This window comes from Morone saxatilis, unplaced genomic scaffold (assembly GCF_004916995.1).
Source record: "Morone saxatilis isolate NCDOM2014 unplaced genomic scaffold, NCSU_SB_2.0 Contig14, whole genome shotgun sequence".
NCBI lineage: Eukaryota > Metazoa > Chordata > Actinopteri > Moronidae > Morone > Morone saxatilis.
The window spans coordinates 13,848,949-13,876,491 of NW_023339696.1; the positions used below are offsets into that span (position 1 = coordinate 13,848,949).

Below are 27,543 nucleotides of genomic sequence, written 5' to 3' on the forward strand. Positions count from 1 at the left end.
TGACAAATTAAAGCCCCACAGAAATATGGTGGCAACCTCTTGCATCACATGACAGGAAAATATAGAAGCTGTCAACACAAGACAAAAGGACTTTAACAGCGACCATATCATCTGATTTAAGAGTCCTGTGATGATCTCTGAGCCCTGCAGGTCTGAAGTGTCCGTCTGTTTGCATGTCACAAGTTCAAGACCAGCTACGGTTGATACTGCCCTGGAGACTGGCAGCACTGTCATCAGATCCACTCGGTGCTGCAGCCTTATCACATGCTCCAACCGCAAACTAGTGACTGCCTGTGACCCAGTTCACACTGTTAATTGGTAACATTTAAATTTTCCAGGAAAAAAATGTGCAATTAGTGCAATATTTATCTGGAGTTACAGCAAATATGATGCCGTTTCTGTGAACTGACGCTTTCTGATGTGACTCATCTGTTTTACTAATAAAAAAACCCCCTCAAAACTATTTTTTAGCAATGCATGGAAGTATGTATTCATTATGTTGCACCAGACCAGCACAACTTTTCTTAGACTTCATTTGACATTATTTATGAATCCACTGAACTGAATAAATGTATTTGGACAGAGATTTCATGTTCATTCTGGCCGCTATCAGAGCTGTTGATTTTTATTCTCATATAACATGGATGTTGGAATAACGGATAGATTTCCATCATCTGGGAAAAGAGAAATGGAACGCAAACACCCGTTTAAGCCAAGAGCTAAGAATAAAAAAAAGTCAATGCTGTCAAACACAATTTCAGAGGAGTGGGATGAACTCAATCTGACCAAGTGCTCTTCTGGTTTGATGATATTGTAGCAATGAGCTGCAATCACAGTGTTTTTGACTTCTGTGTCAAGCAGCCAAGTCCCTTGCCAAACACTGCAAGCAGATCCAACTGGGTCCAGAGTTGACCCACAGGCCCAGAATAGGACCTATACTATGTGACAGATGTTTTTGATAGCTTTTTTTTTTTTTTTGTAAATCACAGCCTACTCCAGGATGCACTCCAGAAGAACGCTTCTCCTTCAGCCTCTGCTCGAACAAAATCCTCTTAAAGACCCTCCCTTAATTCAGAATCCCAGCTCCAAACGGCCAACTTAAGACAAATTGTTCAACTCATGGACTTGGCTCACCCCTCTATACCTATCTAGAGTCTCCAAAGCACCCACCTCCCTGCTGTGTTTTGCCCTCCCACTGGCTGATCCCAGGGAACAGCCGTTAATCTGAGGGAGAACGTTGGAGAACGTCTCCTTTTAATTATCAGAAAACTCAGAGCCGGTTTGGATAATGGATTCCAAATGCTGAGCTCGGGTAAGGAGCGGGTGCATAGTTGGAGGAGGTGGCCACCAAAAGAGAGAGAGAGAGCCTGAAATCAGGAGGAGGAGGAGGAGGAGGAGGAGGAAGAGGTGGGGGGAGCAAAAGAGATATGACTCCTTCTCAGGTTCTGACCTTTGGCTGCCCCCGCACTCGTGTGCCTTGCCACAAATTGAGACCAGATTGATTGTTTTAGTCTAGGAGATGACTGAGTGACAGAATAATCTCACTATCAGAATCGTACACAGCCCATAGGAGCTGTGTTTCTGGGCTGTTGATACCTTATATGCTCCAGAGATCTTTAACTCACGCTGTTATTACTGATAGAGCGGCACCTCTCCCTTCAGAATGGTAATGTATGGGGCTGGGGCAAGCGACTCTCAGCTGTCCCTCAGGACCAGAAGCCCATCAGCATTTATCTTCAGAGAAAAGTTGAATGAATTAGAACCATAATCTTTCATGTGCTGTCCTCCTCTCAATTCCCAGGACACACTGGGAGCTCGACAAAGACAGAGAGATCTTACAGCCCGAAGGCTTAACACTAAAGCAAAAATAATAGAATCACACAAAAACAAAACACAAGCTAATCATTATGGCTCCAAACACATCACACATACATTCACACACACACACGGACTACAGGACCACCCCTGAGAGCTGACCTGGCCATGCCCCCTACCGCTCAGTGCTGGCGTGTGTCCAGAACAAACTGGGCCTCACTCCGTAGGGAACAGTGGAGGCCTGAAGCCGTGCTGCTTAGCAGGCGCCGAGGGGGCGGCAGGCTGCCAGTGGTCAGTCCCTGCTGGAGCTTCTGGGAACGGTGTCACACTCGCACTAACCCCCAAACCTCACACCAGCCACCTCCTGGGTTCAGGGCACGGGTGCAGAGGTCAAGAAAAGAACGGCACTCCTACGACTCAACAGCTGGACTCGCTGTTGTGGATGAGCTCATTTTGGCCACTGTCCAAACTAGAGGCGAGCCAGGACCCCTGACGTCTGAGCTGAATCCATGAAGTCACTCTCCGAGCATAGATCAACACAGAGCAGCAGCAGCAGCAGTCTCTGCACAAACAAAGTCTTGAAACTTTTTGAGGTTCAACCAAGGCCAGAGCGATGACAGGAGGAGGAGGAGGTACATCTTAACTGGACTGAGGCTGCTCGCTCCTACAGCGGGGATAGAAGCGGTGTGACGGATGGATTGGCAACAGAAAAAAGAACTGAAACACATTTGATTAAAAGAAAAAGGAAAGGAGGCATGTTTTCAAGGCTAAAATTAGTCTTATCATCCCCATAACCAGGCTACTGTGAAAAAACAAACAAATCTTATCTGACAGAAAGACCTTCACAACTCCAAGTGATGGTAAGTAAGCAGCCCTCAGCTTCTTTCATCAGACAGACTCTACAAAGGAAGACATTTCCCAGAAGGCTGTGAGGAACTCTCGGCATGTCTCTTGATATCATTTTAACCCTAACAGACCCGGTAGCCGATAATCTCCTCCCCTGCTCCCGTGAGCAGTCCCTCACTGTTCACAGGCCAGGCAGATATTGAGTATATGCACACACAGTAGACAGTGAGCACGTACGCACATACAAATACTGTGAAAGTGAAATGAATGTGGAATCTGGGAGTTGCTGGAGCTGATAATGGGCTGTCAGACTCCTCTAGGACAACAGCAGTAAGAAAGGAAGGGTAATTGGAGGCTGCCTGCTCCCCAGCCAGTGCTCAGGAAAGAACCCAAGCCAAGGAGACTGTTCAACATGTCTAAATCACATTTTCTTTTGCACAAACCACAAGTCTGCTGCGATAAGGTGGTTAGAGCATATATACAAAGTGCCCATTGTTAAAAGAAAATAAACAAAATGGGTACCAGACATTGTCAAGCTTTCCCAATTCATAAGTTGGTACACTTTCACTTCCACAAGTGGCTTTCTGTCCCGAAGGAAATGAAGAGGAATAGCAAAGTAACAAGAGGTCAACAGCAGAATATGACCCTTCCATTCAATTAGCCAAATTATCTATATGTGTGCAGTTGATATAAAAACACACTGCCCATTAACCTGTGGTCTCTAAAAGGACACAGGCTTTGCAATTAACCCACATTCCCAAACTTATCCAGCTGCCTCCATTTCCAAATGACTATAATTCCAAACAACGTAGTAATTTCCTAGGCAGAGAGCGCATGCCTGGTGTGCTGCTGATTATGGCTTTTTGGAAACTTATAAAGACTGTGGTTTCCTGGAGGGAGACCGCATCAGCTGTCATATTCATAATTATAGCATTTCTGCTATTTCTATCAATCATATAATTATCGTATCTCTTCTATTTCTATCAGTCATATAATTATCATATTCAGTCATTTCTGCCCTAAAAATTTGTTTCTGCAATTTTCTTTACATTTTCGAGATCCATGGTGTCCATGACGGTCTGTAAGCTGCTTTTCTTTTCCACTTCATTTTCAGTAAACGGCTTTGCTTTGAGTGCTTGGCTTGATATTTGTATGGCTAAGTCACTACAGACTTACTATCCTTGTGGAGGAAGACATGTCTGAGAACATGAAGAGTGTGTTGCTGTTCTTTACACAAATATTACATAAAGGTCTGGTGGCAGCCTCCATTTAACACACACAGCTCATCACACACTTAAATACAGTTTATAACACTATGTTTAAGCTTCATTTGGAGGGCTGGAAGGAGTCCTGAACTCAAACCTAGTTGTAACAGCTGCTCCACAGGACCTCCACTCCATAAATTTGGGGGCAATTACGCCCTGAGCTCCACTAATGAACCTGACCAACAAGCTGGAGGAGGGCTGTTGCTTCTACACCAGGTGTTGAGGCCATAAACAGGAAGTCTCAGCACGAGCAACACCTGGGAATAATAAACTCTTGATAGCAGACAACAGCTCCATCTCAGCACTGGGACACACCTAAAGTATGTAAAAGCTTCTGTATATGGAATGTAGTGAAGCTTGACAATCATGACGAGCCCAGTTCAACCACAATTAGGTACATTTCAGAACTACCTCCTGTTATTTCTGCTAACAATTTCCAGATGAATCAGTTGCTGCACCAGCTCATGTACAAGGAAGTTAGTACGCAGTAGTACTGTATGACATTATTGGATTTGTGTCAAAGTACTGTGATTTGTCACATATTTTATTGCTATCATGATATAAATGTACATATGTTAGATTTCATCCATATCAAATATAGCAGCGCTGCCTCAAAGCAGAGCATCTCTGTTTTAAAAGCAGCGAACGCTTCGGATTGTCCTCCTATATTTTGCCCTGCATGTACTCGGATGTGCTCCGGCTTCCTTTAACCCAGAAAAGTATTTGACGGGTAGAGAAAATGAACGTATAAACAGAAGGTTATCCTGAGGGCAACCTGTGTAACATTCATCTGTGTCCACCACAGTTGAGTCATTGATTGTGAAAGGGGAAGTGATTTTGATTATACATGCTTCTGTGATGTTGATACCAATCAGTGGATCATGAGGGAAATTAGAAACACACAGTTTTATCTAAGCAATAACAGTAACAAGCCTTCTAACAGAGCCTGACTTCATTTACCGTAAAAACTGCACACAAAGTGCTCACATTGTCCTCAATGACATGTTGCACAAAACCAGGATGATGAAGCCTAATCAAAATCATGAGCTCTTCAGAGAACCTTTTATAATCTGTTGTATATTACAGAAATGCTGCAATGATCCGAGAGTACCCAGTGCAAAATATGAGTGACTGTTAATGTTTGTATTCTTTACACATCCAATGATATTTGCATAAGATAAAACCATATTAAAGAAGTATACATCTTACTCATGCTTTAGACAACCTGACCATGTTCTATGTGGATAGATCTCTCAAAAACACTACTGCCCTCTCTCCTCCATAATCATTAACTTAGGCAAACTGCTATGGGTACCACTTAATCTCGTAATAACCAGAACAGTGGAAAGTGCAAAAAGGTCTTTCCTAATATCACACCAAAGTGAGTCAATGAGGGAGCGGGCCCCTCCCCTCTCCACTCGTCTAAAAGGCCACCATTGTATGTGAAGAATTGCCATGGCTACTGCAGACGAACTGTAAGCCTTTTAGAATTATTAGCATTCCTCTCTACCCCGAGCACTGTAGCAAAGCTGCTCGCTTTACCATCAATCCGCCTTGAGAGAAACACACCATTTCTTTCATTAGAAACTACAGGAATTTCCATCTGGCTGGGAATTAATTAAAGTCGAATTATGGGCTGCAGCAATATTGGCCTACACAGACAAATTCAACAACACCCATGGAGGGTAAGAGTGAATGTGGCCTTGTTAATGAGCCTGGTAAGAGGCTAGCAAAGCCACTTGTCAGAGACACTAACTCAGCCGTTATTAGGCAAGAGAGCGATAAGACAAATAACAATGTGATCATTGATAGATCCATTTTTCTTGGCCACAATAGATCCTTGTAGTGGCTGAAGTTAACATGTGCACACTTTCTCCTATATGTCACATTTTTGTTTGGTATGTTTCACTGAAGCAGGGCAGTGTTTATTTATTATATATGAGTATGTATAACTGTATAGTCTGCCATGTTATTTACAGTAGCTTTGAACAGACAAACCAGCACTGGCTCTCGATAGGGCCTTTTGTTTTTTGACACCGTACTTTCTCCTACACGCTTGGAACAGGACAGCTGGACCTTTAAATGTTTCACTTTAAAACAGGTGATTGGAAATTTGAAAACTGAAGTAAAACCACAGGTTAGTGGAGATCCATTTTTACTGCGTTTGGAATAAAAGTCAATGGCTTCAAGATTATCGACTGTAAAAGATTAACCAGGCAATAATGACCAGATGTTACTAATGATTTGGCAGCCTACATGCGATTAAAAGCCAATGGCTTTGGGATAAAAATAACATAAATTCTTCTTCCCAGTTTTATGAGGGTCCAAATACACTTCAGTTTCCATGGGAAGGGATAAACTTAATTAAATTAATCATATTACAGAAAAATGTAAGGCAGTATAGTGATTACTAGCAGAGGGAGTTTCTGCAATATATAAACAATCAGAAACCACCTAATTCTAAAATAATGCAGCAATTGTATCATCGTCAGTGTGAGACAGGCTGAGACAATGTGGCCACTATCAGACTCTAATGAGATAGCATGTCACCAGTGGTGACACAAAAGGCTCTGTTCCACAGGCAACCAGGGAGGCTCCACTATCAGGCCTGGGACTCCTCCACTCTTTGGCACCTCCACTGGTGCAGAAAAAGTAGGTCTGCATGGGACCCAAGGGGAAGCTGGGCCCGAGTGACATTCCATAGTTCATGCCAAAACGGCTAAATGGCAAACATTTCCCTGGAGTGTACGCAAACTACAGTTTCAATTTCACCTATCTGTGTGGTTCCAGGTACAGATTACAAGTAAACAGCTCAACTGAAAACATTTCCGAAGCCTCACTAGACTGTGACCTGATTGGGGCGTGTACGAAAGGTGTCATGCACAGAAACTTACAATGAAAGCTTTATAGAGATGTGTTTTGGGTTGAACTTTGCAGTAATAAGAACAAAACAAGAGGAAAAGAGCGATGTTTTCGTCCATTTATTGTCATGTAGAACTGTTAGATTGTGAACTATTTCCTGTGTTGTTTTAGTGAGAGATGGACAGACTAACAGATACAGATACATGCATGTTGTCCGCGTACATTATATTCAGCTGGTGATCAGGAAACCTGGACAGGGCTCTGTGGATGAAAGGGTGGTAAGGGTTTACTAAGTCCAACAACGTTGATAAAACATAAAAAGCTGTTTGTATCTGCTTACAGAAATCCTATCCAGTCTCACTCACGTCAATTGGTTACCTTGGCAACCGCCTGTGGCCTGGGGATTCCCAACCAATCACAAAGCTGATTCCTGTGGGTCCGTACCGTGGCAAGGTCACTTTCCCTGGAAAAAAAAAAAAAAAACACCCAGCAGGACAGCGTATCAAGTACACACCAAAGCATGTAACAATAAGAAAATATTGAAACACTGCATCTAGTGTGACCACTAACCAATTAGTATCACTTAGCAGGGTCATGACATCATCCAACACTTCTGGATCTATGACATCGTCGTAGGTCAGCAGCATCTCGTACATCTGGCCGGCCGTGGCTTTTCTGATCTACAGTTGGAGGAGAGGTACGGTGATTTTTTTTTTTCTCTCGTAGCTGCTGTTACACAAAGCAGTGTAAGAAGAGTCTACAGCCATATTCATGGCTTTCAGAGGCTGTAGTGACCAAAATGCTCACTTCAGTATACGGTACTAACATGCTCAAAACGACAATGGTAATAGGCTGATGTTAGGCAGTTATAATGTATACCAATATTCATCAAAGTCTTTAGGATTCACCATCAGGGGACTATGAATCACTGTACAAAACTTCTGGACAATTCACCAGGTCCAAGTGGGCCAAATGCTAAAACAATTATGCAATACAATAAAATAATTTTGTACCATAAACCTTGTTGGTGGTTTTACACCTATTAAGGATGGGTGTGTATTTCGCAGAACATACCACAGGGAAGGAATGGCAGAGTAGCATCAGCAGCTGGGACAACACTTTCTTCCTCACTTCACCCTGGAACTGGATCAGCCCACAGAAGCTGGGAAACACACAACAGCACAGTCAACATGGATGGCGTTTTCCCCCCTCAGTCCAGAATATAATGCGTGCATTTGTCAAAGACATGGAGACTTACACAGCTACACAGGCACGCAGCTTGGAAATATCTTTGGTCTTCTTGAACTCCTTGCAAAGAGTCAAAAGTTCCACACAGAACTGATGACTTAGAAAACAAAGACAGAACAACTTTAGTTCTCACAGACATCACACAGTTTTTTTGTTCTTGAAAGTTGTTGCAACACTCACTTCTCTTGGGTGGTGAGGATTTCAAAGCAGCTGTTAGCAAGCATCTGATTGAGCATCTTAAGAAAAGGAATAGACACCCTAGAAAAGGAAAATAAAACATTGTCACTTGAAAGAAGATATATTAAGCTATGAGTATATAAAACTATTTTGCCAAAATGACTAAATTAATTAGAAGATTAATCTGCATATATATATAGAGCACTTTTCAAACACAGAAAAGTATATAAAACAATGTAAAAGCAAAACAAATATATAGCAACACATAAAACTGAATTAAAAAAAAAAACAAGAAGAACCAGGTGTGTGTTTGTGTGTGTACCTGTCATTGCGGAGATTGTCTCTGAAGATGGTCAGCAAAGTGTCTCCAAACTGTGCCAGGGCAGCATAATTGTCCTGGATACCTCTCAGGTACTCAAACAATGACTGGGAGGAAAAGTGAACCTGAACGGAAGCAGCAGAGAGCAGCGGTTAACGTGGAGCAGCAGCCTGAAGGTTAGAGCGTTGGACTGAAACACGCAGACTCCCACCCATTACGTAGATAGATATTACATTTTATGACTAATGAAGACAGAAAACTTGACTGTGTGAACCCGAGGGGACATGGAAAGAAAAACTGTCAAATTGATGATAACATCAGGCTGTTAGGAAAGAAAGTGTCAAACCTTGACATTTGCAACATAGCAACACAACAACATAGCAACACAATGTGATATAGATAGAAAGAAAGTTATAACGAAACTGTGTCTGACTTCCTCGTCTACATTTCTACACTAAAAAAAAAAGTTTGTGTGTTTATTTGTGTTTCACTGGTCAAAGGTTATTTCAAGCATTTAAAACTCCCAAGAATTATACCTATAAATTCTGTTTATCACTTGTTCGTATATATATATATATTTCTCAGTTTGCATGGCCTCATGGTCTCTCTACAATGAGGCCGGCCTTCAAGGCAGTTCCTGGAAAGTAAGTGGATGCTCCATCTCTCTCTGGCCTGTGTGAATATGTGCCTGTGGTGTGAGAATGGTAATCTTGGCCCGTGTATCAACGCAGTATTGGCTCAGTTTCCTGCATGCAACCCTGTACAAATATATCAGTCCTTCCAGTCTCTGAGGATGTATCTGTGGCAAAGAAAGGCTGGAAGAGCAGGACGTAAAAGCAAGATGAGAGCCAGATCGTCTCTAAGGGAATTTGTTTACAGCCTCCATTGGCAGATGATTTCAACTTTACTGGCCTCACTGCCGCCATTACAGGCTTTAAAATTATTTTTCTTCTATTATATCCACAAACAGTAGAGGTTAAAAATAACCTTACCGTCCCAAACCAGGGACCTCTGTGGAAATGACTGGTTTTAACAGGTTAGGTCATACTGGAGGAGGAGGGAGAATCTGATCAACCCCATTCTGGGGCCTCAGTTGAGTGATGGTGTGGTAGGGGTCAGGAGTGGAAAGTAGGAGACATACTTTTAAGCTGTTATTTAGCACTGGGTTGCAAAGATTCAACTGATGGGAAATTCTCACTTGCCGGTACCACGAGGGACCCGTAAGATCAATCTGTTCTGGATAAATCTGGATCAATGCTTCAAGCTCAGGTGGTTGCTACAGTATTGCAAGCAGGGAAAGGGTGCATATAAGTCAAAGTAGCAGTCTGATATCTGTGATTTTAAGAATCCACTGAAAGTCAGGCGTTCAACAGAGTGAAGGATTATAGTGCAAAGGGTTGAGCAGACTACATCAGACACATGGCTCCCCCTGTTGGCCTAAATTCCTCCAACCAAGAGCTGACTTTGCCAACTAATTACTGGCAGCAGGATTTACCACCATCCATAAAAAGGAGGGGAAAAAAAGCCCCACATGGGCCCCCAATAGATAATCAGGACTCACTGTGTGATGAAAATGTCATTTCTACAAACATTCCACCTTGCTAACGAGCAGAGTACACCATTAAGTGTCTCTATTACATGTAATTATATATTTCATACCAGCAGTAAAACGTTTACACAACCTTAAGGGAAATAAAATGCTAAAATCAATCATGTGAAAAATTAAATGAAGAAAAATAACACTTCATAATGTGTGGGACAACGATGACATGCCAGAATAGCTTCAGCTTCTACAGGGATGGAAAACCATTTCTTCTAAATATATTCCCTCATTTGGTGTTTGAATGATGGTGGTGGAGAGCACTGTTCACTGCAACTCAGAGGTCCCAAATCTTTTATAAGCGTTAAATTGGTGGAGATTTGGTGAGCGCATAAGCCTCTAAATTTGTCACCCGTCTGTACTTCATACTGCTCTGATTTAACAATGTTCCACTCATTCCAAAACCTTTGACCTACTGTGGACTCAGTGATCCCTCCTACAGACACAGTGAGGCCCAGCAGGGTGTGGCACTGATACTGAGGCAGTCCCAGCAGCTGGGTGATATACTGGAAAGCTTGGGATGGAGCATTCCAGTTCAGAGTGGTTGTGGTCTCACTGAAAGACACAAAAAGTGAGTCACAGAGAGTAAAAAATATCACAAGCTGTCACAACAATTCCACATCAAACTTTCATGTTTTATGCATATTCATGTTTTATTATATTTGCACAGTCCGGTATATTAAAATCAATTCAACTGTTTGAGCTGTAATGCTGCTGGATGACTTGCAAGTTAATGGCACTCACACAGGAAAAATGCTCAACAGCTCCTCTCGGTGGGGGATGTGAGGTACAGCAGGCTCTGTGCTGTGGAGGAGGCTGAGGAAGATGGTGCCAGCGTGAGCTCTGTAGCGGTCAATCTTCTCTGCTGCCTGCTGGGCCAGGCAGCACATCATACACTTCACCCTGCACACAGAAGAGTGGCAAATGAAGACGATGAGTGCGACCCTTTTATAATTGGAAATCCATACATGGCTTTCACTTCACTAAACTTGACAACTTCTCAACAAATAGGCCAAAGATAAAGGTGACTAACAATTAACACGAACAAATCAATGTTATCCTATAACCCAATTTCTTTTAGATATCAACTAGTGTCAAATCAACAGCAAAAGTAAATGTTCTGTAATTTTTCTGATCCTGTTCCTCTATTACAACTAGAAAAGCTACATGATCCAAGTTGGATTAACTTCGGCTGAGGAATTGTGGCCACACCTTGAGACATCAAAGTGACACCAAAGACATTACTCAAACCAATGAACAAACAAGTCTGAGACCAACTGACATGACAATGCTGTTGGTCACCTGGTGGTGACACGAGACACAGTCTGGAGTTTCCGTTGCTGTACGGCAGGATTAATAACTTACAGGTCTGGCGAAAGGATCTCTGGAGCACTGACGGCCACCAGCATAGTCACCTCCATCAGACTAGTCATTGCTGCCTCTCTCACCCTGAACACATGACAGAAACAGTAATTTAGACTTTTTACTATCGCAATGACAGGAGCTTGAACCTCCCTTACACACAGTGACCTGAGTCTGCATGATCTCAAAAATCTATTAAAGCCCTTAAAAATGTTTTTTAAGACATACATGACGCACAGACATACACACGCACGCTGGTGTAAAGACACATGCCACTGTTTGAAGATTGTATTTCAGCGTCACTGGCTTTGGCTCTTTGATAGACATAAGCTTAATGGCTGTAGGGCACAATTTGTTTATGTGAAATGTTTCACATAATTCAAAAGTCACACCCTGAAACAGGTGCACAGGCCACCGGTGGAACTCTTAATTAAAGAACATATATGTCGTAGATAGAAGAAAGATTGTTGTTGTTAAATCTGTGGGTGTGGGCTTTAAACAAAGAAGAAAAGGGTGGTACAAAAAAGAGAACAATAAAAATTGAGAGAAGGAAGTGAAAATAAGGAGGAAAACAGATTCAAGAGAAAGAATGAAGGAAAGAAAAAGATTACTAGAACGTAGCCCATCCTATGTTGTGAGGACAAGTGACAAGCCTGGTGACATTCTTGGTGCTAAGCATGGCCTGGGGATAGTAGTGAGACAGGCACGTATGCGATGTCTTCATGGCCTTAGGTGGAAGGGCAGAAAAACGCCTGAGGCAGGGGAACATTCCTAATCCCTGAAGCAAATTAAAAGAGCATGTGTGTATTTGTAAGCAGTGAGTGTTTGTGAATGTATTTAATAATGTGTTTCGATGAGAAAGTTAACTGACCAGGCCCCTACGTCCCCTCTGCTGTCTGTCGTGTAGTCATTCATGCTGTTGAGCAGAGCGCCGTACACCTCTGCAACGTTCTCTGAGCATACAGCAGAGGCTGGAGAGCCATGGGCACAAACACCGGCCTTCACACACACTCTGATGGAAGAAATACATATTTTTAAAAAAGACTCAAAGGGCCGACAGAACAGACACAAAATCTATATTGGGAAATGAGAAAAAAATTTGAATTTTGAGGATGGATGCAAAAAGGAAGTTGTACAGATCGACATGTTATTCAGGTCCTGCAGGTATAGCCAGCCAGTGTTTATTTTAGCATTACTGCCTACACAACTACGCAAACAAGGAGGACAAATGACAGCGGAGACACGGAGGGGCAATTGCAACATAAGCCTGAAGTATTAACAACCACATAAAATAAGAACATGTATGGATACTCACTGAGCAATTGCTCCGACTGCATCTCTCCTCGCCTCAGTAAAACTCCCCTCCTTCTGGCTGACAGTGCACAGGTGCTGGAGGCCTTCAAGAATCTAACACAACCCAACACACAAACACACACCACCTTATACTTAATACTGAGTTCAGTGAGATAACATGTCTAGAAAATGTACACATCCTCCAAACGCACCTGCATCAGTTTGCCATGGATCATGAATCTTGGCAGACAGCCGAGGGCGAGGGCAGATCCACAACGAGTGAGCATCTGCGGACTCTTCAGCCCTTCGATGTACTGAGATATCAGGGCATCTACACGTGTGCACACCAACAAACAGAGATCAAAAACAGAGTTCAGACATAGAATAAAACAAGTGGAACTAGGCAATAATAATTCAACTCACCCTGCATTTGTGAGTCAGCTTGGCCTGGCTCGGCCTGGTAGTACTCCTCACACAAGGCGGACAAGGCCGATACCACTGCAACCTGCGGACGAAGGAAGAAGTTTAATGATTAGTAAACAGCCAATAGTCTTTCTGAATGAAGTCTTCAATTCAAGTACCAAAATAAAAATGTGTGTTTGCTAATTCCTGCTAGAGATCTGCATTTTTTTGAGGCCGCATAACATTTACATAACATTTAATTGGCAGAGAGGAAGATATGTGTTCTCTTTGATCCATGATGCTACTTCAATTTTACTAAAAACAATTGAGCTTACCATAATGGCATCCTTCACACCACTAGAAACAAGATGAAGAGTCTTTATGGTGTCGTCAATAAGCCATTGCCAGCCAGCTGAAACACAGTGTCACAACATTAGACTTTTAGCCAAAACGTTGAATGAAATACAAATATTTAAAAGCATAATAGCAACTATTTAAAAGAAATAACTTACTGATTACAGGGTCGTTTTTAAACGGCATTTTAGACAGGGACAGCTTTTCGATAATACTGCACACTGTAGAAAACATTATGAGAAATAGCACTGGCCTTAATGTCTTACATCACGTTTTTTTTTTGCAAAAAATTGAAATTGAACTTGAAACCAATGGTAAAGGATTTTTCTTTTAGACTTACCTGCTGGCCTCATTAGCTCTCCACCAAAACCCCTAAAAAAAGTATAATTTTGATATGAAACCAGAATTATGTTTATATTTTTAACATACTTCTATTGAAAAATCAAACACTTTCTTTCTGCCTACCTGTACTGTTTTCTATCATGAAGCTGAAAGTAAGTAAACAAATAAACATAAGCAACATTTTGACCACAGTTTATTGAACTTGAAACTACATTTTTTGGTTAGTTCACTGAGGTACGCCTACCTTCTGGTGAATGTTTTTTAATGCATCCACACATTCTGCAGAAATTATGTCCACCACAGTCCTGTAGGGCAAATACAGGGAGACAACATGTGAGACAACACAACACACTAGAAAGCAGAATTACTAATTACCTACAGGTGCACTTCTCACCATTGAATTAAATTGAATTAAATTGATTGTTATTACAAATGTATTTTATTTTGTTAATTGTCCATTGGCTTGGTTCTTAAAATGTACCTGTTAGTCTGAAGGCCCTGTTTGTACAGAGCGTGTGTGATCTCTGCACATGCCATAATGGCTCCATGGCGACCGTGAAGGTCAATCCCCACTGCCATGGGCAACAGCTGTGGCAGAACTGAAATCAACAAGGAAGAAAGCACATTGTATATATACTCATGACCAATAATTATAGGTTTCAGTCAGTTTCCAAAAGGGATTTCTCAGGAGCAATTTACATTCTCAATTGCATGGGGAACAGGTAAGGTGACATCGCTTACCCGTTGTTGCCATATATTCAGGTGCTTGAGGCGTCAGGTTGTGGAGTGCTTTAGTGGCGAGCTCTCGAATCACACTGCAAAACACATGTGAAGAACATAGCCCTGTGTTTAAGAATTGAATTCGGAACTATATAGTGGCATTTATGAGGACTGGACAATACAAGTACTTACCCATCCCAGTGGTTGATCTTCATGGATATCAAATGATCTATCATGGCCTTGGTGTACTCTGGGAAACTAGCTATATAGACACTTGAGAACAAAAAAGAAAGCTTTAGCTGCATATTTGCTAATATCAACAAAAAAATAATATTCATGTCTCTTTATTCAGGGAAGAAAATCTACTTCAGCCATCTCTCACCATTTTCTATGTCTTTATTCTATTTTCCTTTTCCTATATGTCAGCCATACCCTGAGGCTAGGATCTTTTTTCAATTTTGTCTTATTGAATGTTTGCTCTGCTGGTGGAGACACATTTCTGCTAAAGTTGACAATTCCTGAAAGTATTTTCTATGGTTCTATTCTTATGTAGCTACACATTTCATTCTTCTACATGCCAGATGTGCATGTCCAAAGGTAGAAGAAGTTCATAAATTTAACTGGACACATTTTCTTCACAAGCAAACTAAGTTAATGTTATTTGTTTAGATACAGCAATGCAACAGATCTAATGTATATTGGGCATCTAGCTGAAGGAAATTTGCAGCCCCTGTCCCTGGTCAGGCTTTTAAATCAGGTTAAAACCGCTAAACAAGTAAGTGATATTTAGGCGATTCAAGCTACATATTTGTGGTGTTATATCAACACCATAGTTTGATGAGTGAGATTAGATTAGTTAGATACACTCAGCAATGCTATATTTAGCTGTATTTATTACAAATCATCACATTTCTGGTTACTTTAATAACCAGAAATCTGCACGATACACTTCTTTGACCTGAGTGTATTTTTCTCATTTCACAGTAAAACTGAAATCTGTGATGTGTGAGTGATGAAGGATGAGAAACTACCTTACAGTACAGTACAGTGTACAGGTGTACTGTCTCAAGCAGCTTTACTTAAGTATTGTGTGGCTAAGAAAATATGCCTGTAAAGGTGTTTAAGAACTGCCAATGTGTAGAATACACAATGTCTTACCTAATGTTCAGATAGCACTTGTTGAGATTCCCAACAGCATAGTAGTCTGCTGCAGTTACGATGTCAATACCATAAGGAAACGTCCCCTATTGAGACACAAGCAAGCAACAAACAGGTAAGACATTTTTAGTGCATTGTGTTAAAATGGTCCATGAGCAGATGAAACTGAGAGGGGAAATAGGGGATTTGGTTCCAAATTCAAATAATGCATTAACACTTTAAGACAGATTTATGACAATTTAAGGACCGTTGGTGAATAAAATTGCTTGCTGGTGCTCTCCAGTCGCACTTGGAGGCAATTTCTTTGCTTAAAAAGCTTTCACTAACAATGCAAGTTTGAGCAAGACATGGATATTTGCAAATCGCAGTAATTCTGTAAGTTATAATACACAGTAATCAAAACTGTGGTCACAAACCTGTCGGCCAACATTTTCCTGGAAGGCGGCCTGAAACAAAATGAATCATAAAAATGAACTTCTGTCATCTAACTGTGTCAAAGTCAAAGTCAGCTTTATTGTCAAATATGCTATACATGCACGACATAAAGCACAGATGAAATTTCAGTCCTCTCGGACCCACGGTGCAAACAGGCAATATACTAAAAAAATAACACTTTAATAAATAAATAGTGCACAGTTCTAATTAAGTAAGTGGAAATAGAAAAGACATAAAAAATAAACAGTCAACATTTAAGGGCACTTGTGGTATTTACAGGATAAAAATAGGATAAATAAGTAGGTAGTTAAGGTGAGGTAGTGCAGTGTAGTGCAAATAAGCAGGGGAAAGTGGAATGTGCAGTCCCTGAATTCAGAGATGACGACATGATGTTAGATGCTGAATATATATCTATCTATATCTATATCTATATATATATATATATATATCTGTATGTATATCTTTAGTTAAGCAATTATAGGACATTGACCAGAGAACTTACAGAGGCAGCTCTGCGGCAGTTGACATTTCTGTCAAAGACAGTTGTGATCAGCAAAGCACTGCAGAGAGAAAGCATAGATTGGAGAGTATAAATGATCTGACAAAGACTTGTGTGTTAACATTCTCAGAAATACCACTGTCCTGTTCTACAGAGCACAAAAAAGTGTCAGCATCTTTATAATCAATGAGTCAGATTGAAGTAATGTCTAAGTGCAGATGGCATCATCACCATGAAACAGATTTTGGTTGCGTTGCACATATTCCCAGCAATGAGGGTTAACACAGCCGCAATGTGATTAATCATGACTTCCCTGGAATACTGGAAGTTGTGTCAGATTCTGTTTTGACTTCAAAATCATCAGTCCACTCTACACTGCCTCTACAAGTATCAGGAGGGACGGGTGTGTGTGTGTGAGGGACGGGTGTGTGTGTGAGACTAACTGATGTTGGTCTTGTTTGCTCTCCTCCCATGTTCACAAAATGCCAGAACCTGCTCTGGAGCTTCACTAACTGCCCTAGTCTGGCTGCACTAACTGCCCTTGCCCTGAGGGCTTAGAAACAAAAACTGTCCAGATTAACTCTGGATAATGCCCTTAACGATATTCTGAATTATGTCTGTGGCTGCTATAATTAATAATACACAACTGTAACTGTGTAAGCAGAGATACAACTGTGTGTGTGTGTGTGTGTGTGCCCCCAAGTCACTTAGTCCCACATTTACAAAAGTAAGTTTTCTGTAAATGTCATCAAGCTGTGATGAATAGAGCAGGAACCAGCTTGTCTGAGCATTGCTGCCAAACAGCGACCGAAACCTACAGCAACAGGCGAAACCTGGCAATCCTGTGGGCTAGGGAAAGAGAGGGTGTTGTCGCGACTGCTGATGATAATGATAGTCGCAGGGGTTCAAACTGACACTGCAGAGCTGGTCTGCACAGTCAGAGGTTCACAGGTTCATACATGCTCACCGAGAGAAAAGAAATCAAGGAGGAGGTAAACCGTTACTATTGCCAAACACTGAATGTACGTCACTGGATTATAGTGCAGCCTTGTTTCTCTATACTGGTAGCCGATTAATTCAGTCATTTCTTTAAAGGCTGGCTCCAGCTTCTGATCTTGGAACAAGGCCATCTTAGCCATTTTACATTCTAGGCCTATAGACCACCTATTGTCAAAAGAGACAATTTTTGTCAGCAAATAATGTTAAATGTTGCAAATCTCCCTCTCTGCTAAGTATCACGCTAGCATGCAGCTCTTTCCCTTTTTCCACAGATTTGCTGCAATGGCTGGATAAAGTCATAAGAAACATTAATGTTAATGTCTATAAGACAAGCAATGCTACATACTGCATGTCTAAAAAGGGGACTACACATTTTACACACTGCATTTTATTTATGTCACTCCCCATTTTATTTCTGTTTTTTTTAAAACAGTATATTGCTAGTAAACAATTTAACTTTATTATTTCCTGTGAAGCACTTTTTGTGCTTTCAACAGCTTTAATACTATTTAATACCCTGATTTTAATACTTATCTGCAAAAACTGCATCATAATGAAAATAGGGAGTTTTTACAGCATATAAGCAACAATTTAGTTTTACAACTAGCAGTCACCAGTCACACTAGACACTTCCTGGTAGTTACCATTCCAGTGAAATATGCATAAATCCCCAAATGTCCTCCCACCTTTCTACTTTTGAAACTTCACTTAGTTCACAACTGACTTTCACAACAAGACTGCGCATGGAGTAATTTTTGGGAGACAGGAGCCCTATGAAATCATTATATCATATATTGTTAATGTGTCAGGTAACACAGAAACGTGTATTCATTTGTGCAAAAGAACAGCAGCTGTCACTCACTGAGCCACAAAAAGATCTACAGCATGTACTTTGGCTTGGCAGCAATGAAAGTGTCACGGAAAGAGAAAACATGAACAAAGAACCACATCTATAATATAATTGCCATTTGTTAGTGCCTTAACTATTTAACCACATAACGATTACATTTGAAATCAAATAACCTGTGATGACCACCTTATGATACCATCTTTTTAAAATAACATTTGTATGTGTGATTAAGATATAGACACGCAGCAGCTTACTTCATTACTTAAGCACAAAAGCATCTGTTAGACTAGTACATCTGCTGGTTATGTGGGAACATGCAAGATTGATGTAGAACAGTAAAACTGGTTTGAGGCAGTGAATAACTGCTCAGAGGCAGACCATGCAGCGTCTATGCAAATAACAATGAGAATGAAAATCACAATGTGCAGTCTAAAGAAATGTTACTGTTTATTAAAACACTGTATTCTGCTTTCATCTCTGGTGTTGTTATACTTTTGATATGTTGAGTTTGCCTTTACAACAAACAGCAGGAAGAGTAAATTAAAATGAGAGCACTGGTACAGAAGGTTTTTTTTTTCTAGTCGACCCTGGCTTTTGAATTTCCCTGTGGGGAAGAGTGAAGTATTATTACAGGAATATTATTAGTGAAATGAATAATTTGGGCCACTTATTAACACAAAATGTGCTCTTGATGTGGTTTTGCAGCCATCTATGCATGTGAAGGTTTTATGGAAAAGGAAGGAAGAGGATGGTTACCTGGCAATCTGAGTGACAAAAGGCTTGAGCTCTGTGGGTTCATATGCCCTGGCGAAAGACCAGCACACATAGCAGGCAGCGTCCCGCACATTGGATCCAACGCTGCATGCTCCCCTCTTTTCCTCATAGGTCAGGGATTTGATAATGAGCGGCACAACTGAAAGAACACAACAGGAAAGGGTGAGTGTTTTTTTTTTCCATCCCAATAACAAAATAATCGAAGCTCAAAGAATGAAAGCTAGGTTAAAAACACATGTAAAATACACTATATGCTATCTTTGTGGTAAGGTGAGTTTAAATATCACTACCGATACCCAAAGTCTTTGAACTAAGACTAGCAACAAAGAGCTGAATGAAAGCCCACTAGTGTTAAATGTACCATTTATTTTATAACAGTGAAGGATTCATCTTTTATTTTTCATGAATAGATTTCCATGCACTGAGCCGTTAAAGTATGTTTTACATGCATTTAAAGCAACCCGTCTTTGTCACATTAAGAAAGAAGCAGGAGGTGCTATAAACTGTTTTGTGTTCTTAATTGAAATTTTTAAAGAACTTATTAAAAGCAAAAAAAATGGCACAAAGCCAAACACATTTGCGATGACATGGCTGATAAATCTGAATCCGAACTGAATGCAAGCTAGTGCCTGTCCTTTTGCGCTGTGAGAACATCAGTGACATCAATGTTTTCATACATGGCCATTTAGTAATTGATCAGGAAAAGAAAACACAACATGATTTTCATGGTTATAATTTGGAAGCTAAGCGGTTAGCAATAAAGGTTATAAATCGGTATCACAGTTTCCTTAATCACTGCTGACATAACATATTACGTAACACCAATTTTATCTGCGAGTATGCAAATGTAATGTCGATCTTGCCATCTTGCTACTGAACTTCACTTGAAACCTGACACATTGATTCAAATCAACATGTTATTTACAGTGACTGCAGAATGAGGACTGTGTGGCCAGTTCCACAAAAGAGAGAAATGTGGCAGGAAGGAGGAAGAAAGCGTCAGTGCCCCCATCCCACCTCATAATGTAAATCATCGCTTGAGGCTTGACTAATATCAGGTACATCAATGTTGCCTGAGGGCCCTACTGTTTGGGCTGAAGCCACACCCACTAGTGAGACAACACCTCAGAGAGAGAAAACTCACCATACAACTAACATCACCAAATGCAGCACACACATGCACCATCACACACATTCACAAACACTCTGAACTTATAGCACGTATTGGAGCGGACGTCCTGACCACATACTAACGCTGGCTGTGGGCTGTGAAGCAGCTCTCTGCAGGCTGACTACTCCGGAGAGGGCACTGTTCTAACAACAAGAGCAGGTAATTCTTCTATTTTCTTTCTTCTTCCTTCATTAACAAGGAAGCGGCATTAAGTTACTTTAACTTACTTTCAGAACACCCATTAAAGCTTTCCTGTGTTATCGGAACAGACAGTGGTTTGTAAATGTACTGTTAAATTAGTTTTTAGGCTGTCTCTAGGGTAGGTATATGCTACGTATGCACCTGTTACCTAAGGATTTTTATTAGCTTTTGCTTGCAGTGCCATTCTGATGCACAGGTAATGCTGAAAGTGTGTGGTCACTGTAGAAGACCTAAACAAGTTAGATACTTACACATATGTAATGTAGCCTTTTTCAACAATTTTCTAACAATTTTACATAGTTATGCAGTCTGAAAGAAAATAATACTCATCTGTGCTCATAGGAACCAAATATATTTTTATGGAGTAAAAACTGAAAAACAGAAGGTTTTGAGTGGATTATATTCACATTGAAGATAAACTATTCTAAGTGGATTTTCGAATGGATTTCAGTTCTTCAGAAGGGAGTGGCTTTGCGTGCAACCACAGTTGGACAGAAACTTGAGTGACAACTTCTTGCGACAGCGCATGACAAGCAGGTTTCTCCATGCAGCACCCAGCAACACTTAACTCACAGCTTTAGGTGATGTTTCATTTCAAAGGCAAGCCTGAAGTGATTCAGATGCCACCCGCTTGACGGTTTTTACTCAATTAGCTACTTGGAACTATTGTGCTAACTGATACTTTGCATGATAATGATGATTAAAGAATGACTTCTCATACTAATGGGTCTTTAGAGCTGGTGAGCTCATCAAATGATCAAATGATGATGTTTGGGAGCTGAGTGCATCCTGCAGGTGTATTCATGGGAAGCAGGTGGCTGGTAGTTCCCACGCCGACAGCGGAGTTTAGTAAGGTTGAGAGAGAAAGCAAGTCTCTGCATGCCCTCCAGGTCGGTGTTAGTAAGTGCCTAGCCTGCCTGCCTAGTGCCTTAGCAGCCCTCTGACTGTATAGCATAGATAATCAGAGTGATATCAGAATCAAGAAGAGCCATTTGTAGGCAACAACCAATCCAAACCAAAACCACACTAAGACTCGAGTGCACCTATGCAAACATGTGGGTGTATTTTTGCATACAGTGGACAGGTTTTCATATTTAAATATTACTCTGTTTGGTGTCCGACTAAGAGTGAAGTAACAGAAATAGAAATACAGAATACATTAGCCTGAGGGTGCAGTGTTTTGTGCAGCTAGAGATTTTTCTGTCTGAGCAGTTAAAGAAACACTCAGAGAGAAACCTTCGAATGAAAGCCACTCCACCTGAACCAGTTGAACGACTCTGTTAACCTCATTACTTGTCAGCCCAGTGACAATATGGTTAAAATAACTGCATTGATTCAGTTTCTCTTATGTGCTTTAGTGTCACATTCCCCGACAGCCTCTGTGAAAAGAGGAACTTGATGAAAACCTAAACCACTACTAATTCCCTAACTGCAATGTGCTATATTTTTCTTTCAGAAAAAGTGCATTTAAATCAAGATGGAAACTGTTCAGGAACGCAAGCCAAAAAGGCCTCACTACATCCCCCGACCGCCCGGCAAACCCTTCAAGTACCAGTGTTTCCAGTGTCCTTTCACCTGCAATGAAAAGTCTCATCTCTTCAACCACATGAAATACAACTTGTGTAAAAATTCCATCTCCCTGGTGTCACAGAAAAATGGGCAAACAGCCCGACAGTTCAAGACTGTAGCAAAGGGAGTCCCTGTCAAATCTAAGGATTGTCCAAGCCCCCCGCCAGAAGCTCAGAACAACAGCCCTGAGAAACAGAGCTGTGAGGAGAACAAAGCTGAGAGCACAGATGACATGGAAGAAGTAGATGTTGGGTGTGACAGTCCAATCAGTAAGGACAGCCAGAGTGCGACAAAATCAAATAATACAGTAACAGAGAGAGAGAACAGGAAAAGTAATGAAGCCAAGTCTCTGCCGCGCCCATCTGCTTTTTCTCCTGTCACACCCAAAAGTGACGGAGCAGAAGCCTTTAAGTCACCTGTGCAGCAGTCAGAGGATTCACAAGCTCCTGTTCCCACTTTAAACCACCCAGGCATTCCATGGGGCACGATTTCGTCATCCTATACCATAAAACCATTCCCCCCTCCCATGGTTCCTGAATACTCTCCTTATCTCTTGCCAGACCGGCCCCTGTATCCACCATACTACCTCCCGGGAAACCACAATGCAAATGAGCCAAACCCTCCTTCTTTCCGGCCAGAGTTTCTGGATCCCCAGAGGTCTGCGGTTCAACAACCCATTGCCCCACCTCACACTTCCCTCTTTCCCCCATACCCATACAGATACTGCCACCCTCTTCACCCTGCCCCTCCCCTGCATTATACCCTGTACAGACCCCCTGAGCTCTCCATGCCAGTGACGGGATCCAGATATCTTCCTTTAGATTTGTACGGCCCAACCTTTGGGCCTAAGGATTATAACTTATACATGCATTCACATCCCAGTCCCAACAGCCTCAACACATCTACACAAGAGGATAGCAACCACGGGCAAAGTGGGGACAAGGAAACCAGGCTAAGCCCTAAAGAGGGCTGTTCAGCCTTGGGGTCCCCTGACAGACCCAGTCATGCACACATCATCCAGAGAGACACAGAGGCTCAGCACTACACCACCATGCAGGACTCACAGACGACCACCCAACCAGCCATCAAAACTGACTTAAGAAAGGTGGAGTCCGCAGAAGGCTTGTTGCAGTTAAGAACTCAGCATGTGGATGGAGGGTAAGTAAAAACAAATCCGACAAACACATTTTCTTTCTTGGCTTAATTATGCAGTATACTTAGTTTGCAATTACTAGTTAGTCCATTAACTCTTTATTTTTGTTTGTCTCTTTCAGCTCAGCTGACAGCAGCAGATATTCCTCTACATCTATTTCTGAGTCATGTCCTGAAGATGGTGAGGACAACAGAGAAGATCTGGCCCCCCTCAACCTCTCAACAAGGAGCCAGGACAAAGAAAAAAATCCATCTGACTACAGACTGAATTGCTCAGACACAGAGAAATTAAAGCGGGAAGAACTGCCTCTAAACCTCAGCCTGAGAGCATCTTATAGCAGCCCTGTACACAGCTCTGCTCAGAGCACTTCAGAAGATCTTGAACAGAGCCCAGGCGCTGAGCAGGATGAAGAACCATGTGACCAGAGGCAGACTGCAGCACTGGCACTCTGTCAGCTAGCCATTGCAAGCTCTGCTGCCTCTTCATGTGACTTCAGCAGTGCAGATATGCCTTCGGAGGATTATACAGACGCTAGAAGTCCTGGCTCTTCAAAGAAGGCGAAGCACACAACCGAGGCTAAGGCAACGGGCAGGAAAAGAGCAAACAGTAGCCAGGCTAAAAACAACTGCCATAAACCACACAAGAAAGCAAAAGCACCTGGACGGGCTCTGAGAAGGAGGCCTCGTTGCTGCTAACAACTGAACTCTGAAAATACTCTTAGAACATGTGGTAATAAGGACAGAATATCTCCAACTTTCACCACTGCATACCTCAGCATGAAAAGAAATGTTAATGAAGCACTGAAAGATTTCATTATTCTAGCAGGTGCAGATGTGACATGTTTATAGCACTGCCACAAGGTGAACTGTAAAAAATTAAAAAAAAAAAAACTTGTTCAATGCAAGTATGCAGTATATTATCTCTTGTTCTCACAGTTGTTCAGAAAAGGTGAAAGAACCCTTATTAAAAATTGCCTAATATCTTTCCAAAATTTAAATATCTGCATTTTTTGTAATTGTCGATGGAAGATGTAAATGTAAATATGTTAAATAAATAAATAACAAAAACTGAATTGCGGATAATAGTCCATGTGTCTTGTGATAACTATTTCAATATGAATTTGTAGACACACACCATCTGTCAGCCTGGAAGGTAGCAGCAGGCCTCTCCTACCAAGTTCTGCCAGTGCCAGGCAGCCTCCATGCCAAGCATTATCTGATTCCTGGAAGCTTGACAAAAAACAAACACAACACAGGTTAAAACACAGCACATGTAAGTGAAATATGGGCCTAAAATACATAAATACAAAATAGAGCCAATGTTCCCCTAGCATGAACCTACCTGAAGCAATCTAGCACTGATCCAACCACCTCATCTGCCAGCTCCTTGGGAAGCCTCCCTGTCACCCTCCCAATGCTGAAGGGTTAAATAAAACTGATGATTATAGTGACACATAAACTCTTTCAGAACTGCTGTATTTGACAATACAAATTCCAAAGACAAGTAGCAACAAGGATGTTATTGTTTGCTAGATGACATATGAACAGACTCTCACCCCTTTGCTGCAGACCAGCGCACAATTGTTTCTTTATCTTTCAGTCCCGCCAGCAGATGCTCTGTAAAATAAATTGCAAATTTAATTTCCTAGGGTATTGCAATAACAAACTTTTTAAACTGAGTGGAGGTTGAAACTCACCAATAACAGTCTCCACCTCCTCAGGAATGTCATAGTCCTCCTCTTGTTCTTGTGTCTCCACCTCAGGAGTCCCAGCGGCAGCAGCTACAGTGGACTGGGACATGGAGAGGTTTGCTGCTAGGGAGCGGCTGCCTCTCTGGTACCTGAAAAACATACACAAACTATTTTTTTAAGGCACTCAAGCTCTGTGCTTCTGTCTGATCCAGAATATATGTATCCTAGATATATCTGACATTGCTCACTGTGAAAAAACTAGCTGAAAAGATATCTAATATTAAACTATTCCAAACTGAAGAGGGAACCATTTGTTTCAGTATTAACAATAGTATTTGCGTTGAGGGTATGTAACATTATATATAACTAGCTGGCATTATATCTGACCTCCAAGCCGCCAAACGTGGCTTCAGGAAGGTGAGGCCAAGTCTCTGGATTAGTTTGACACCGAGCCTCCTCAGCATGGCCTGGCTGCTCTCGGACAGATGTTTCTGCTCCAAACACTGCAGGATTGTAGGAGCTGGGAAACAAATATTAATAACAACTGTAGTAATAATATTATAACAATTAAACAGACAAATACATATAGGACTACACATATTTTTGGAGGTATCTGGCTACAGGCAAAGAAAGATATTTTGCCATGCCTTTTAGTCTGAAAACAATTCTCACAATGTTGAAAATTCAAAGATTTCAATATTTACATAGAGTATGTTTGCATGTCATAGCAACGGCATCAAAAACATCCACAAACCAGCTCTGACTGGACTGTCCCTAAAGAAAGAAAGTGCCATACTGCATGTAGTCAGAAGTGTGCATTCAATAGCAAAGATCATATTCATGTATGGCTCTGTTGTTACTTTTAAAGTGAAATGTCACCTGCTGTCTGAATTCAAATATCTCCCCTCTGGCAGGGGACATTTAGATAAAGATTTGTGAACACAATTGACTGTTGCCACATGCAAAAGCAACTGAACAAAGACTACAAATGTGACAATCACACACTTCATTAACTCGAGGTCAGGAAATTATTTTTTTGCTTTGACCTCCACGTGAAGATTAGACAGCAATGTCTTGATTCATTAATTTACTACAGATAAACATAACCTACCATACTGTAGGAGGTCATCTCTTTTTCCATGTTTGAAAAGCTTCGCCTAGGGGACATAAATAAGATGACCAAATCAATGCAATACACCGCACACACAAGAGCTGCAAAGCATAGCGATGTAGAAATAGTAAGTATTTCACTAACAAACTGAAAAAATACATATTACTCTAAAAAAAAGTCATACTAGCAACAACTTATTTTTACCCTTAAATTTTGAATCTTTGCAGCACTTTATGCTTAATCTACACAAAGAAATATGCAAGTATTTCTAGGCTTGTTGACTGAACAGAGAGTTTTGAACGCCCTAAGCACCACATAGAGTGAAGCCAGGTTAACTAACACAAACAGTGCAAAGTGATGCCTTCTAAACATGTTATGCAAGTTTATGTGCCAATAATATGAATGTAATGTACTTGCTTGGGGGCTGAATTACATTATCTTAGCTGACAGGAAGTGATTTGAAAGTACCATCCATCATTAATAAAGATTTGCAGTGAGAACAGGTGTAAAATGAGATGCATCAGGTTGGTAATGTGGATTTCATTGGAGCTAAGTACCCTCAATGCCGTTCTCATTTGCTGAAGAACCGTTTAGCTTAAAGCGGTGGATTAAACTGACATAAATTCCTTGACAGAGCAGATCCCACACATGCAGCAGGTGCATTACACACCTGCCAAAAACCACATTAGGTATTGTGTGAGTCCAGTCATGTCGGCTCTTGTAAACTACCCTCTGCAGGTTTTATTATAGCAGTGCACACAGATTACACAGGCCTCAAACATACACAGCGAGGCGTGCACGCAAAACACCACGCGCATGAGTGTGATCAGAGAGTATGTGTGCTTTTACCAGAGACTGCAGAGCACCATCCAGCACCATAATGTCTCTCATTGACTCATCATTGGTCTGGGATATGGTGGTGAGGCTCCAGTCCAAGAAGTCTCCGAGGCGCTTCTGTTTCACATCAGGGCGTGTCATGAACCTGTACAGTCATGTACAATGACACAGAGGAAAGCAATCGAAGGTTTTATGAGGATAAACAAATGCAGACACCAGGAAAGACATTCCAAGCAGGACCTTGCCCTCTATTGGCTAGAAAATGAATTACACTTAACACTTTTATCTACATTGTATTTTGTGTTTACAGTGAATTGCCATATTTTTATACATTACTTTTCAGTCTTTGCAAGATTTACTGATTAAAAACATAATTTCTCTACTTTCAGTTTCACTTTTTAAAGTACCACTCTACCTCTTGCTCTTATTTGTTTCGGTACAGCAGCGTAATCTGTGCTAAAATCAAATCATTTTCATAATCTGCTTAACTG

General features: G+C 41.2%; 2 protein-coding genes across 3 annotated transcripts in view; one reads left to right on the forward strand and one right to left on the reverse strand.

The window, feature by feature from the left end:
• Nucleotides 1-6,898: 6,898 nt before the first annotated feature.
• The window catches only part of tbcd (tubulin folding cofactor D), a 24,260-nt gene continuing 3,615 nt past the window's right edge, over nt 6,899-27,543 (reverse strand). The window contains exons 7-39 of one of the 2 annotated variants that reach the window (XM_035655235.1): nt 27,065-27,197; nt 26,216-26,261; nt 25,492-25,624; nt 25,111-25,253; nt 24,970-25,030; nt 24,756-24,830; nt 24,549-24,643; nt 19,303-19,459; nt 16,701-16,758; nt 16,180-16,209; nt 15,764-15,849; nt 14,798-14,878; nt 14,627-14,700; nt 14,367-14,484; nt 14,130-14,190; nt 14,009-14,031; nt 13,884-13,915; nt 13,702-13,764; nt 13,525-13,601; nt 13,211-13,292; nt 13,000-13,118; nt 12,810-12,901; nt 12,366-12,506; nt 11,498-11,581; nt 10,877-11,035; nt 10,549-10,687; nt 8,536-8,657; nt 8,217-8,294; nt 8,047-8,133; nt 7,863-7,950; nt 7,359-7,468; nt 7,167-7,251; nt 6,899-7,049 (exon numbers count right to left, since the gene is read on the reverse strand). In XM_035655235.1, the coding sequence (XP_035511128.1) occupies nt 7,029-7,049; nt 7,167-7,251; nt 7,359-7,468; nt 7,863-7,950; nt 8,047-8,133; nt 8,217-8,294; nt 8,536-8,657; nt 10,549-10,687; nt 10,877-11,035; nt 11,498-11,581; nt 12,366-12,506; nt 12,810-12,901; nt 13,000-13,118; nt 13,211-13,292; nt 13,525-13,601; nt 13,702-13,764; nt 13,884-13,915; nt 14,009-14,031; nt 14,130-14,190; nt 14,367-14,484; nt 14,627-14,700; nt 14,798-14,878; nt 15,764-15,849; nt 16,180-16,209; nt 16,701-16,758; nt 19,303-19,459; nt 24,549-24,643; nt 24,756-24,830; nt 24,970-25,030; nt 25,111-25,253; nt 25,492-25,624; nt 26,216-26,261; nt 27,065-27,197 (2,953 nt within the window). In that variant the 3' untranslated portion in view covers nt 6,899-7,028. Of the gene's footprint in view, nt 7,050-7,153; nt 7,252-7,358; nt 7,469-7,862; nt 7,951-8,046; nt 8,134-8,216; nt 8,295-8,535; nt 8,658-10,548; nt 10,688-10,876; nt 11,036-11,497; nt 11,582-12,365; nt 12,507-12,809; nt 12,902-12,999; nt 13,119-13,210; nt 13,293-13,524; nt 13,602-13,701; nt 13,765-13,883; nt 13,916-14,008; nt 14,032-14,129; nt 14,191-14,366; nt 14,485-14,626; nt 14,701-14,797; nt 14,879-15,763; nt 15,850-16,179; nt 16,210-16,700; nt 16,759-19,302; nt 19,460-24,548; nt 24,644-24,755; nt 24,831-24,969; nt 25,031-25,110; nt 25,254-25,491; nt 25,625-26,215; nt 26,262-27,064; nt 27,198-27,543 lie in introns of both variants that reach the window. The other variant, XM_035655236.1, reaches the window with a different exon arrangement.
• On the forward strand, nt 20,486-24,443 carry znf750 (zinc finger protein 750). The gene is made up of 3 exons (XM_035655237.1): nt 20,486-20,650; nt 22,149-23,419; nt 23,536-24,443. The coding sequence occupies exons 2-3, from the start codon at nt 22,170-22,172 to the stop codon at nt 24,107-24,109; spliced, it is 1,824 nt and encodes a 607-aa protein (XP_035511130.1). The 5' UTR covers nt 20,486-20,650; nt 22,149-22,169; the 3' UTR covers nt 24,110-24,443.

Bases quoted from the DNA above. Each gene is read 5' to 3' on its own strand.
- znf750 (XM_035655237.1), top strand. From the start codon at position 22,170: ATGGAAACTGTTCAGGAACGCAAGCCAAAAAGGCCTCACTACATCCCC. The intron at 23,420-23,535 runs GTAAGTAAAAAC...TGTCTCTTTCAG, and splicing joins ACTCAGCATGTGGATGGAGG to CTCAGCTGACAGCAGCAGAT.